Source organism: Danio aesculapii, chromosome 1 (genome assembly GCF_903798145.1).
Source record: "Danio aesculapii chromosome 1, fDanAes4.1, whole genome shotgun sequence".
Lineage (NCBI taxonomy): Eukaryota > Metazoa > Chordata > Actinopteri > Cypriniformes > Danionidae > Danio > Danio aesculapii.
In genome coordinates, this window is record NC_079435.1 from 41,406,620 (window position 1) to 41,420,802 (window position 14,183).

Genomic DNA, 14,183 nt, shown 5'->3' on the forward strand with positions numbered 1-14,183 from the left:
AAACTCCAGTAAAATCACAAGCAAATAATTTCACTGGACGCCGGGATTTATTTAGACAAAATCTAAGTTTATTTGGTGAAGATTTACAGTCATTACAAGCAACGCTTTGCTGTCAGAAGTGAAATGAATGGACTACATTTTTTTCAGGCTACTTTTTAGCCACCACAATGATGAAGGACCCAAAACATTGAAGCGTGTATGACGTCAGCAGGTCGGTTTAGCTCAAACTGGCTGGCTCAAATGACATTTGATCCTTGCGTTCAAAGAGAGTGTAACGTTAGTTCAGCGCACATTTAAGCTGAATTATAATATGATGGCATTTTATTACACGACTGTACGAAATATCTCATTACAGTAAGTTAGTCGCGGCATTCTGTAGTAAATTTTCTGATTGCCACACGCTGTTATATTTACCTCCCATAACTTTGATAATTATATATCCACATGTAACGTTAATAAAACCCTTTAATCCCAATGTAAATATTTTCACAATGTATATGTTCATTTAATTACGAAGATATAATACTAAATAGCCTACTTTATATTATCTGGGAATTAAAATAATTGCGGCCAAGAATAATACATGCATGGAATTGAACCTTTCCAAAGTTACATACTGTATAATTTCCAAATGTGCTTAAATTCGTGGCATAAATAGTTAAATGTTTGCAGTACTATTGTAATGTCACTGTTTGATTCAATAACACAAAGCACATTGCAATAGAAATGTGAAAACAGCAGATTTTTCACCAAATAATCTCACCCAAAATTATTATAGCTATCTATGCTGTATCCACGTTTACCTCACAGTTTTACTTTTTGAAATGATATACCACATTAGAATAAATCGACTGAAGTACATGCAAAATATGTAACATTGCATTAATAACATAAATATACATTCTCAAAATTCAAGTCACGGCATAATTACACATCAAAAACACTCTTTTACGCTACATTTGCACAAGGCTAAATTGGATTTCACCCACACTGTGGAGTTATGTTACAGTTGCTGTAGGTCTGAGTGCTCGGAGCTTGGCTAAGTGCTCAAAACACAAAGCATAGTTTTGTACACTCCCTTGGGCTATTATTACACACTTTTTTGTCAACATAAAAATGTTAAAGGCAGTTTGAAAGAAATTAGACTGATTCAAATGTCTCTCCTTTCCCTATGCCAGAGGGACCGGGCACATGGAAAGACACACCAAGTTAAAGGCATAGAAACAGACCTGTGTGAGGACAACACAGTCACCACGATCAGAATACATTGCAGTGGGCTGAATGTAAGTCCAATCAAAGTTCTTGAGTTTCAATGCAGTGTGGTGATACTTCCTGCTCAAGGACAGCAGACAGCGGGCCAGGGTGTATTTGGCAGCACAGCTTACTGCTCTGATGGGCCGCACTGAGTTGAAATGCATCAGGAAACAGGGATCGTCCTAACACAGCAGAAATATGTAAATTGAACATCTTCAGGTGGAAAGAAATAGATAGCTCTCCCTGGTATAAGACTCTCATACCATAAGCAGTAGGGCTGCACAATATATCCTTTCAGCATCGATAGAGATCGCAATCTGCAATAGTATCGTAGCAGGATCTGCATTGTGGAGCTGGGATTAGAATTAACCAGAAAACTTAATTCAGAACATATTAAAATTTTAACCCTAATAGATTGAAAAAAGTAAAGCCTGTGACTATGTAAGGCAGGGGTCACCAAATTTGTTCCTGGAGGGCCGGTGTCCTGCAGATTTTAGCTCCAACCCTAATCAAACACACCTGAACAAGCTAATCAAGGTCTTACCGGGTATATTTGAAACACCCAGGCAGCTGTGTTGAGGCAAGTTGGAGCTAAACTCTGCAGGGACACCGGCCCTCCTAGACCGAGATTGGTGACCCCTGATGTAAGGTTTCAAGCAAATTTAAACCATTTGGGCACAACCAAACTATAGAATTTGTAGCTTAATCAAAGATTAATTGTCTTAAATATTTATACAGTGAAGACTACAGTAACAAACATTTGAAGTGGATCAAAAATGTGTTAAATAGTTTTATTAAAACTTTGATGAAAGGTTTTGATCCAATTCAAATGCTAACTTTTGTATACAGTGTTGTTTAATATATTATTATTATTATAATGGATATTATTATTATTATATTATTTGATTCTTTAATTTCTGCACCTCAAAACTCTCCAGAATACCATAAAGCACTGATAAATTCTTTCCATTTTTATTCTGTTGTCTAAATTTATGCTTGAAATGATTAATTATATATTTTTTGCAGATGCACTCCCCTACAAAATCATCACAATTAATGTAAAATTTAATTATTCTTTCCATATAGATTTATTTTCAATCATCTTGGTTAATTCTATTCATATCGCAATTTACAGTTGAAGTCAGAATTATTAGCCCCCCTTTGATTTTTTTTTTTCCTTTTTAAATATTTCCCCAATTATGTTTTACAGAGCAAGAAATTTTTCACAGTATGTCTGATAATATTTTTTCTTCTGGAGAAAGTCTTATTTGTTTTATTTTGGCTAGAATTAAAGCAGTTTTTAATTTTTTGAAAACCATTTTTAGGTCAGAATGAATAGCTCCTTTAAGCTAATTTTCTTTTCCGATCGTCTACAGAACAAACCATCGTTATACAATAATTTGCCTAATTACCCTAACCTGCCCAGTTAACCTAATTAACCTAGTTAAGCCTTTAAATGTCACTTTAAGCTGTATAGAAGTGTCTTAAAAAATATTGTCAAATATTATTTACTGTCATCATGGCAAAGATAAAATAAATCAGTTATTAAAAATGAGTTATTAAAACTATTATGTTTAGAAATGTGCTGAAAAAAATCTTCTCTCCGTTAAACAGAAAATGGGAAAAAAATAAACAGGGGGGCTAATAATTCTGACTTCAACTGTATATCGCAGAAAAACAAAATGTAAATGTTTTCTAATATCGTGCAGCCCTAATTAGCAGCATTTATCAGATTTCAACAGAGCTCAACTCACGGTATCTGGATCTCTACCATCCAAAATCAGCAGATCTGCCAGGGCCCAGGTCTCTGTTCTTTCATAACTGTCTTCCAGCCCGCTGTGCTGCAGTTTCTTGGTTCTTGAATGCTTAAGTCTCCGGCACATGACCACTGAGATCTGAGCTTCTTTATCCTTCGATACTAAATACAGATTGGTTTTGTATTTCATTACGCCACATCAGTAGCATTTAGGACTGTATTCATAGAATTCCTATTTTATTTAAAAATCAATATGGTGTCCCCAGATGATCCCAGCAATTTTTGAGAATTTTAGTACCACGTTCATTTTCTGGTGCAATTTAATCAGCCCAAATAATCATGCACAAATCAAGATTGTTTTCTTACTGGAAACGCAGAGAAAATGTCGTCCTTGCTGTTGTTCCTCGATTTCTATAAACTCTTTCAGTGTCTGTCCCTCTGGTCTGAACAAGACTCTGTCCATCTCCTCCCTTAGTAGAGACGACATCTCGGGCAGAAGAAAAATAGAGAGAAAATTAATTTAAGTGTGTGAGAGCAAGAGCAGAGTGAGGGATAAAATGTGTTCTTGAGGTGGATCTGGTTTGAAGGGTTTATCACCCTCCTCCCTGTCTATCTCTCTCACTCACTCACTCTCTCTCTCTCCCTTTGTCTCTCTATCTGTTCGTCGGAATGAATGAAACTATTCCTATGCATTTAAAAATATTGATTGACACTCACAAACAAATAGTTTGCTTTTAATTTACAGATATACCTACAACTTTTTTACATATTCTTAAGAGTGCTGTTATTTCAATGTATATTTTATTTGGATTACTTGTTAATGATAAAACCAGTCAATATATACAGTGGCAAGAGTTTGTGTGTGGTGAAATTGTTTGAAGATTAAGGTTACTTGTACTAATTTGTCTTTCAGGAAACATGCAAGTATCTTCTGTTACTTTTGAAAGGCAGTACTTAATGGGTGGGAAATAATATTTCAACAAAATAAGAAAAAATGTCTTCATCCTGTTTAAAAGTTTTCACCCCCCGTATCATAATGCATCCATCAGAAGCATCAGTGAGCATTTGAGCCTTTTTGTAATAGTTGCGTTTGAGTCCCTCAATCATCCTCAGTGTGAAAAGATGGAATTCACATTTATTGTATACAGTTCTGGCCGAAAAGGGTTGAAATATTCAAAAGATGTTGGAAAACTTCACAAAGCTAAAAAAAAGATCATAGATCAACAGGTAACCACACATTCATTCATTCATTTTCGGCTTATTCCCTTTATTAATCTGGAGTCGCCACAGCGGAATGAACTGACAACTTATCCTCCATATGTTTTACGCAGCGGATGCCCTTCCAGCTCCAACCCAGTACTGGGAAACACCCATAAACTCTCACATTCATACACATACACCACGGCCAATTTAGTTTATTCAATTCACCTGTACCACATGTCTTTGGACTGTGGGTGAAACCAGAGCACCCAGTGGAAATGGATCAGAAAAGGAACAGGGTTGGGAAACACTGGTTCAAGTTAATCTGCTCTAAAAGGTCAAGCTGCTTAAGCTCACTGTATTCAAAATGCTTGAAAATTAGCATGTTCAAATTTGGGTGTTACTAACTGAACCGATAAGGTTTAATGCTCATACATTTTCATTACATTAGATTTTTCTGATGAATCATCTATTGAACCGCATCCCAAGCATCACAATTACTGCCGAAGACCTATCGGAACCTGCATGATCCTATGATTTTCACAGATATCATGGTTTGGGGTTACATTCAATATGGGGCGTGTGAGAGATCTGCAGAGTGGATGATAACATCAACAACCTTAGGTATCAAGCCATTTGTGCTGCCCATTACATTACAAACCACAGGAGAGGGCAAATTCTTCAGCAGAATAATGCTCCTTGCAGATTCATTGCAGAGATGTATGGATGCAGTCGTCCAAGCTCATGGGAGTCATACATAATATTAATTCTTTGTCCACTGCACCATGACTTTATATTCTGTGCATTATCTCTGATAAGTGACAAGACTTTTGTCCAAGCAAAGTCAGACATTACTGTCCTAATTAAATAGTTAAAAATCAAGGCATGATCATATTTTATTTTGATAAAATAAGCGTAATCCAGGCGCCTTTGCCTTTCATATAATCCACTTTTGATACTGAATGATCAAATGTAAATCGAGTTATTAATTGTTGTTCTTAAAACTTGGATAGGCGACAAGACTTAGTCAGGTAGTGTTTTCAAAATTAGAAGGGTTGCATGGCATTCTTAATATGTTAAAACATTTTGCCCTTTACACATTTAATTACATTTCATGTTTATTGATTTTTTATATACTATATGTTCTTTTTACTTGTTTACACATTTGAATTATCATTGTGGTTATCAGTGTATGCCAAGCAAGTCCTGGTTGAGTTATGATAGTAGTGTGCATTGGTGAATGAAGTAAATAAATCAAGCATTTAAGTGAAGCTACAAAAATAAAATATTACTCCAGTAAAAAAGTCATTTGACACTATTCATTTTAATGTATTAAAACGTATATGATAATCTATAGATATAGATAATCTTTTTTTTTTTTTTTTTTCTAAATGTTATTATCTGTACCTTCACTTAAACACTTGATTTATTTACTTCATCCATCGCATCCATACTTCATCCATCGTTACTCAACCAGGCCTTAAACTCTATATCTGTTCTTCATTAAATTTTCTCTCCTTTTATTCTTAGCCTAAACCCATATGTGGATGCTTTTAGTGTTTTATAACCTTATCATGCCTACACGCCCTAACAAACTCAGTCCTGGCTTATATGAGCCATGTCTAACTGACATGCCTAAAATGGCCCTGGGGAAAAATACATCATTAGTTATGAAAACACATTTCCCTCTTAAATCTCCATCATAAGTGGTGCAGTTACAAGCCATTATAATTATAATCTCTACAGGGATAACCCATGTATTGACTGTGGTCCCATCAACCTTTAAAGCTTCGTTATACAGCGGATCTACAGATGCATAATTTATATGCAAAAAACACATTCATACAAACAAGTGTTCTGATTGCATCTGATAAAAGACTTTTTGGGTGGCTATAGAGGCCTTCGTTTTGATATCCATCTGTGTTTTCAGGAGGCAAGCATATTAATCATGGGCAGATTTCAGTTGTCCAAGCTTTTACACTCACACAACTTACCCAAAGTCAGAAAGGAGGAAATGGCTTTCGCGCTTGGTCTTCTGAGTAGCTTTTAGTTGGTCTTTGAGGTTTTGCTTGTGGCCACTGTTACAGTCAGTTCTAAAAGATGGTCAGGGAGATGCTTACTTTCATGTGAAGTTCCTTAGGAAATGGAGTATTAACAGTTTAAAGGTATAGCTCCCCTAATTTCTTTTTTTTACTTATTTTACTAATTCTAACCCTATATCATCCAAATGTCACAGCCAAAACGAAGGCTGTTCGGAATAGGAAAACCTTTTCCACACATCTATTGTTCAATTTTGATGAGCCATTGTACTCTGGAAAAGGTTTTGTGACAAAATCTTAGCAGATCAGAAATTTCTGAAATACTTAGGACAGCCCATTTGACACCAACAGTCATGGCAATCTTCTCTTTAAACATCAGTAGGTTGTCTTGACCATGCTTAAATGCATTGAGTTACTGCTATGTGATTTACTTATTTGATATTTGTGTTAATGCACAAATTAACAGAACAGGTTTACTGTCATGGTTCTGCGCTATGTTTAATGTTTTTATGTCTAACCACGCTCCGCTGGTCCCACCCCTTTGTTTCCCTCAGTCACGCCCTGTTGTTTTGTGTTTGCATATTTCTTGTCTCTCTTATTGTGTTCACCTGGTCCTTGTATGCTTTCCTTCCTATAGACCTTTCGTTGCTGCATGGAGGCATCTTTTGGTTGAATGCTGAGAACTTCCATTGACAGTGTTTACAAGTAGTTAATCTTGATCAGAAAATGGTTGTCAGTACCGTTTTGAGTGGCTTAGGGAGTTTGAAAGGTGTGTGGTAAAGCCGTTATACTATTGTCAGATGCAGTTCAAGCTCGAGAGAAAAACGCTCTCCTAGTTCAGTGTCGGTCGTCAGATAAGATGCTGAAAATACAGTATCAGTGTTTTCGACCTGTCAGCTGTTATACTGTAATCAGCAGCCCTTCAATGCACACACACACACAATAGATCACTGCATTAAATAGCGAACCATATTGCTGGCATGAAACTTAACAGATATGTAACGAAGCCATGTAATTTCCGAAAAATGAAAGTGAAACTATTCTGGCTGATTTGCATGTTGATTCTAATCGGGAGCAGTTTATGTTTCATTTAGTTAGTTTGTATTGTGTAGTGTCGACCATGGAGTTTTTGTGTCATTTCAAAATGCCATATTATTTTCACTTTGTGCCAGTCTTTTAATCAATGTGTTAGTAGGTCAGTACAAACTGTGTGTCAAACATTTTTGTGAATTACATTAGTTTGGGTTGGTTATATATTTAAAGAAAGAGAGATTGTTCAATTTAGTGAAAACGATGCTCCATTTAAATGGCACAAGATGCCGTCTAACAGTAATGGTAAATGATTAGTAAAATGTTGTTTTTCATTCCTATTAGATTGCTTTTTTAAAATAATCAGCCCAGGAGGTGGTGCTAATCGACAGCAGTATTAGTTTAAAGACGTTAAAAGCAAGTAAAATAGATTACAACTATCATTTCAAAGCTGTCCGAACGCGACTGTTTATATGCATCAAGCTGCTGACCGGCAGTTCTCAGCATCCTCCTTACGCACACATGCAAAGCATAATGGGTAATTTTGCGTTCTAAGAAAAAGGTCTATATGTTGTGCTTCCTTGCATCATGTCGGTTGCTGGATTTTTTTATGTGTCATTAGCAATGTTTCCATCCAAAAATGCGAATTAACTTTATGCGCAAAACTGGAATATCGCATAAAAGATGTGCAAATAAAGCAGTGTTTCCATCCAACAAGTCAAAGTGAACAAAATCGTCAATTCCTGATTAACTGGCGCCAAATGTCAACTGTAAAACGGAATTTGCTGTGGTAGGAGAAACTGCGTGAATCTTTTCTTCATTTAATAAATGACATGTGCCTCAGAAGGCAATCCTGACACGCAGTGAATGTGCAGTGGCGTTTGAACGCATGAGCACAGAAGCTCTTTGACAATCTGGAGGCAATTAACACTAATACTGAAACAGAAAGGCGTTTTAGAATGATCAAAACAACATTTTAGATGTTTTACAGTGTGCTCAGCCGCTCGCACACATTTTTATCATCACATGATCTCTTATAACAAAATCACATGACTTTTTTTAATGCACATACTGAATTTTTTTCGGTAAAAGTCTTTCCATCATAGTTTATGCATATCTTTGCTCATTGAGTAAAAAGTTTATCCTACTCAGTTATGGGCATATGTTTTTTGTGTGCATTTTCACAATTGACGAGCATCTTGGCGTTTACATCAACTGTTTTTTTATACGCATATCCAAAATGCACTTAAAATAGGTGGAAACGTAGCTACTGAGTGCATTTACATGGATGTTACAGGAATGCATCTTTATTAGAGCCAGTCCTCCATATATTCATAGTGTGCAATTTGCGTAGGGCCTACGGACCATCTTGGGGCCCCCTTGATTTCAAAGACAATATAATGACAAAACCTTTGCAAGAGAACTTAGTCATTTTATTTTGGCTTTCATCAATATATTATATATATCAATATATTATTAAATATCAAAATATTAAAATGGTTGTTCTTTTTTTCATTATTCTTTTCCATTCTGTGTCATTGCTCTTCCTAGTCCTATCATTGTTTTGACATCCATGTAAATTTGAGCATTGTTTTGTTTCCAGGTGTTATTAAGTTTTATGTATACTTGCAATTTTTACTTTTTATGGTTTGTTATTCTTACTTTAATTGTTAATTTTATTATTTAGCTTGGATTTACATTTACCTAGTTTAATCTTGCTTTTATTTAGTTATTCGTTTAGCTTTTGTTTAGTTCCCCCCCCCCCCCCCCGAGACTCTATAGGTTAAATTTTCAGTTGTTTTATTTTTTGTATTTGTTCTTGTCCCCCATTTCAATATTTTGTTATATACCATTTTTAGTAAAGCAAGAAAGGTGAGCATATTTAAATTTATCTCTGTATTAATATAATTATTGCCAATTTGATGTTTCTGTATTTAAAACAGGTCATAATTGCAGCATTTTCAAGAATATCGCATTACTTTTGGGGTCTATGTGAATTGTGCAATGTAAGTCACTTTAGATAAAAGCTCTGCTAAATGGCTGTTTACATCCTGTCTGTAGTTCTTTTATATCCACATTATAGTGGCTCAGAACACCAAAGCACAGATAAACCTCGTTTCCAGTACTTCATATTCACTTGATTTTGTGCAGCTCTTTCTGCGTATAAATATCACAATAAATGAAAGTTGTGGTAGAGAAAATATATGGAGACTTATTCAACGTTGTCCATGATGTGGAAAGATTTTTGTTTGTTTGTTTGTTACTCTGCCAAAGGAGTCTGAATCTGGGGAAAGACAATAAGATGCTCTGAAGAGCTCCAAGATACACTTTATTGATTTGGCCTTGTCCAATAAAATGTGCCGGGAATGAATCCAAGGATTTCCAAACATGCGGTACTCTCAAAGTCAATGGATTAAAACGAAATGAGGTTCCTTTAGGAAACTACAGCATTTGCAAAATAAAACGATAGACTTTTTTTTAACAAAACATGTAAATAAAAAAAACATATCATTCACATCTTTCTTTCTTATAATCTATAACTCAGGTCTATATTTAAACAGCTTATTTCACTTCAAACTAATACGTCTGAATTACAAACTAAACTGTAAAAAACGAATTACTTTAACTTGTTATACTGAAACAAATACATTTTTTTCAACGTAATTTGTTATATTTTTCAGTACACTGAATTTTTTTGCTGCATGTTGAACTATTTATTTAAGATGAGCTGAAATAACACAATTCTTGAGATTTTTTGGGGGACAACTTAATTGTTTCATGTTAAATTCACTTACATTTGTAAAGTTAACTGAATTGATTTGTGTTGGGACAACATTACTGAATTGTGTGGAACCCTGCATTTTTTTAGTTTAATAGATTAGGCTGAAATGGATTTGGTTTTCTTCAGTATAGCAATTTTACCACGTCATTGAATCAAATACTGAACAGATAGGTATGAACCTCAGTTGTTTTCTTTGTTAACAGTAAAAGCCTGAGCAGCGACAGCAAGCAGCAGGTTGCAAAAAATGCTCATAAACAAATGCAGTTATGAGTATTTATTTCCCCTCAAAATCTCTAGAGTCTTATTGTTCACCAGAAAAACATTGCTCGCAATTTTATAGGGATTCATAAAACAAGCCACAGTTTTGATTTGTGTTCATAATGTCTTTGTGTGGAATTCACTCACACACATATTTACGCTCTCTGTCGTTCTCAGGAAAGTATGTGGAAAAAAAGATCAATAATTTGCAATGAGCAGAAGTCAATAACTGACAAGGTTTATGCCGAGGGAAAAGTTCTATTAGATTTTTCATGTGTATAGGTGGGCGTGGGTGTGATGTTAATGCTTGAGTGCTGTGGGATATCCTGTCTCGCCCACACACACAAACAGTGAGGTTTCCATCAGCTTCCTCCAAACAAAAATGCATTTGAACGTCAAGCTGCATGAAATATTTATCATTTACCAATTGTAGTTTCCACTGACCCTGACCCCAAATACCACTTCCATTTACATTACATTTGCTACTCTTTTAATGGTAATGATGGCTAATATCAAATTACTAATTTAATTACAGTAAGAAATACTAGTTTGGGACTGCTGTTTAAAGAGATAATTAACCCCAAAATGAAAATCCTGTGGCGGCACAGTGGTTAGCACTGTCGCAATTCTGTGTGAAGTTTGCATGTTCTCCTTGTATTTGCATGGGTTGTCTCCTGGTGCTCCCACAGTCCAAAGACATGCGCTATAGGTGAATTGAATGAACTAAATTGGCTGTGGTGTAGGAGTGCGATTGCGAGATTGCGAATGCGAGAGTGTATGGGTGTTTCCCAGTACTGGGTTGGGCATCCACTTAGTAAAACGTATGCTGGAATAGTTAGTGGTTCATTCTGTTGTGGCGACCCCTGATAAATAAGGGACTAAGCTGAAGGAAAATGAATGAATGAAAATTCTGTCATTGTTTACACATATTCCACTTGAACTGACACTGTTTCAAATCATTATAATCTTCAATGTGAAGCTGCTTTGACACTGCCTACATTGCAAAAGCACTATAGAAATAAAGATGAATTGAATTGAATGGTTTCAAACGACTTTCCTTCTTCTGTTGAATATAAAAAATATGAGGAAAGTACATTTGAAGAAAATTGAAGAATGTTGAAATCCAGCGTCTATTGACTTCCACTGTTTTTTCCCCACTTATAGATGTCAATAGCTTCTGTTTATCAAGATTCTTCAAAACAGTGGTGTAGTCCTTGCTATACGCAAGTATACTCAGTATGCTTACTTTTTTCTACGAGCTGTTTGGGTATTACCACTTCTTAGGATCAATAATTGCATATACCCTCGGTATACTCACTTATTTTTCTGATTAAACTTCCCTAATTTTAGTGTATTATTTTAATTTCTTACTTAAAATGTATGTGTGTGTGTGTGTGTGTGTGTGTGTGTGTGTGTGTGTGTGTGTGTGTGTGTGTGTGTGTGTGTGCGTGTGTGCGTGTGTGTGTGTGTGTTATTACACACATTTATAATAACACATTTTTCTTTGTTTACCCCAAAAGGATCTGTTCCTGATCTACCCTAAAATAAAAATCCTAAAATCACCTTAAATTGTCTTAATAGTGTCTATTGCTATACAGGGAACGACACCATTTAAAACACTAAAAACGATGAGGCAAAGACTACGCATAAATCGCGTAACAATATGCAATTTAAAAGGGTCACTAGTATAAAATAGCGACAACAGAAGACAGACTCCTATTAGTTTGGTTTAAAACAAGCATGCATGAATGTGATAATCAAAAAAATGGCTGATTGATGTTTAAACTATTGATTTTTAAAACTATTAGCTAAACATAATTTATTGAATAGGATTAGACTATAAGCATCTCCCTTTAAAACAAATAAATTATTATTACTATTTTTTTTTTAAATGGGTAGTTTCCCCAAAAAATGAAAATTATCATCATTTACTCAACCTTTACTTGTTCCAAATCGGTTTGTCTTTTTTTTTCCTTCTGTTGAACACAAAAGAAGATATTTTGAAGAAAGCTGGAAACCTGTAATCACTGATATATATATATATATATATATATATATATATATATATATATATATATATATATATATATATATATATATATATATATATATATATATATATATATATATATATATATATGTATATATATATAGCTTATGAATCAAAGAAACATTGACTTTCGTCGTTTCTTTGCCTTCTTTCATTTAAAATTTGGGTCATGTGTAATAGTACACCACCTTTTTTTTTAGGACTACACCACTGCTTCAAAACATCTTCTTTGGTGATTAACAGAACAAGAAACACACAAAGGTTGTAAACCACTTGAGGAGGAGTCAACGGTAATGTACATTTGTTTATAAATTATCTCTTTAATAACATTCCCTCATTATTTATTTATTTATTTTTCAGTATTAGTGATGTTCTAGTTACAATTAATATTTTTCACTGTAAACATTTTTAAATAGAATATACAATCACTAAATCTTATTTAAGTGTGATTATTAATTTGGTTGGTTTAGTAAGTATACCGTATATATGTAAGAGTAATGAGAAGTCACTCATCTATGCGGGACACGATAACGTGAGTCATGATCACTGCTGTTAAAACCACTTCAATGGTGCACTCTGTTGGTCAAAGCGTGTAGTACATACACTACCGGTCAAAAGTTTGGGCTACGTTTTTTTCATGTTTTTTTTTATTCTGTTCATCACGGTGACATTTATTAAATATAAAAAAAATTGTTAAATTGTTAAATACTTTATACAATTTAAATTTATTGTATGTAGTTTAAAATGAAATGATTAGTCCAGTCATTGTTGCTTTTATTGGTGTAACATTAATATTAATGATAGTAATAATAATTATTATTAATATTAGAGTGATTTCTGAAGGATCATGTGACTTTGAAGACTGGAGAAGCTAATAATTCCTCTTTAAAATCACTGGAATAAATGATTAAATTAAATGATAAACTACTTCAGTTATTTTATAGTTTCACAGTTTTACAATTTGTACTGTATTTTTGATGAAATAAATGCAGCCTTGGCGAGCAGGAGAAGTTTATTTTAAAACATTTAAAAATCCTACTGACCCCAAACCATTGACCGGTAGTGTATATGGGAAAAACACTGCAGTACTTAAGGAATTGTTATGGTTTTGTAAGATTATCAAAATATTATGCAGCCAATTGGAAGGGACCATTTGTTAAAAAATGGCAGATTGGTTTGAGTTATTATCAGTGTTGTGAAAAGCAGGGGTTTTCAAAATGGACATTAAATTAGCTACGATTTTATCCAAAGATACAAATTTGATTTATACGCAAAACTGGAACATAGCATATAATATTTGCGAATAAAGTCAAATAGAAAAAAAAATCGCCACTTCCTGATCAAATATCAAAATTAAAAATAATATTTGCTGTAGGAGAAGCCACTGTGGGCCTTTCATCTTATTTATTAAATTACTTGTGCTTCAGAAGATGTAACAAAATGAATACACCATTTGGGAACACAGCCTCTCAAGAGAGTTCTGGGGGGTAATAATAATGATAATAATGCTAAACTACTTTGATGATGGACTTTGACTTCAGATATTATGCAATGTGGTCAGTTCTCTGGTTTTTCCATCATTGCCATCCCACCTGTTATGGTCGCCAGCGGTTTTGCCCTTGTAGATCACTGGAGAACACTTCCTGTCATTTACCCGGACTAAAAGGGCCATCATTCATCATTTCAGTTCACCTTCTGATTACACACAGCTGCAGCTGTAGTGCTGAGTTTTGTTTTCTGAAGTGAACTTTACCTAGCGTGCTTTTTGTTTTGCCTTGCTGTGTTTTGACCCTTTGTTTGTTTACAGTTTATTTT

At 34.5% G+C, this 14,183-nt stretch overlaps 1 protein-coding gene across 1 annotated transcript; it reads right to left on the bottom strand.

Annotated features, from left to right (window-relative positions):
• Positions 1-46: 46 nt before the first annotated feature.
• Positions 47-3,574, bottom strand: exoc1l (exocyst complex component 1 like). Its single transcript, XM_056445715.1, has 3 exons — positions 3,377-3,574; positions 3,009-3,172; positions 47-1,436 (listed from the first exon to the last, which is right to left on the bottom strand). The coding sequence occupies exons 1-3, from the start codon at positions 3,495-3,497 to the stop codon at positions 1,170-1,172; spliced, it is 552 nt and encodes a 183-aa protein (XP_056301690.1). The 5' UTR covers positions 3,498-3,574; the 3' UTR covers positions 47-1,169.
• Positions 3,575-14,183: the final 10,609 nt, after the last annotated feature.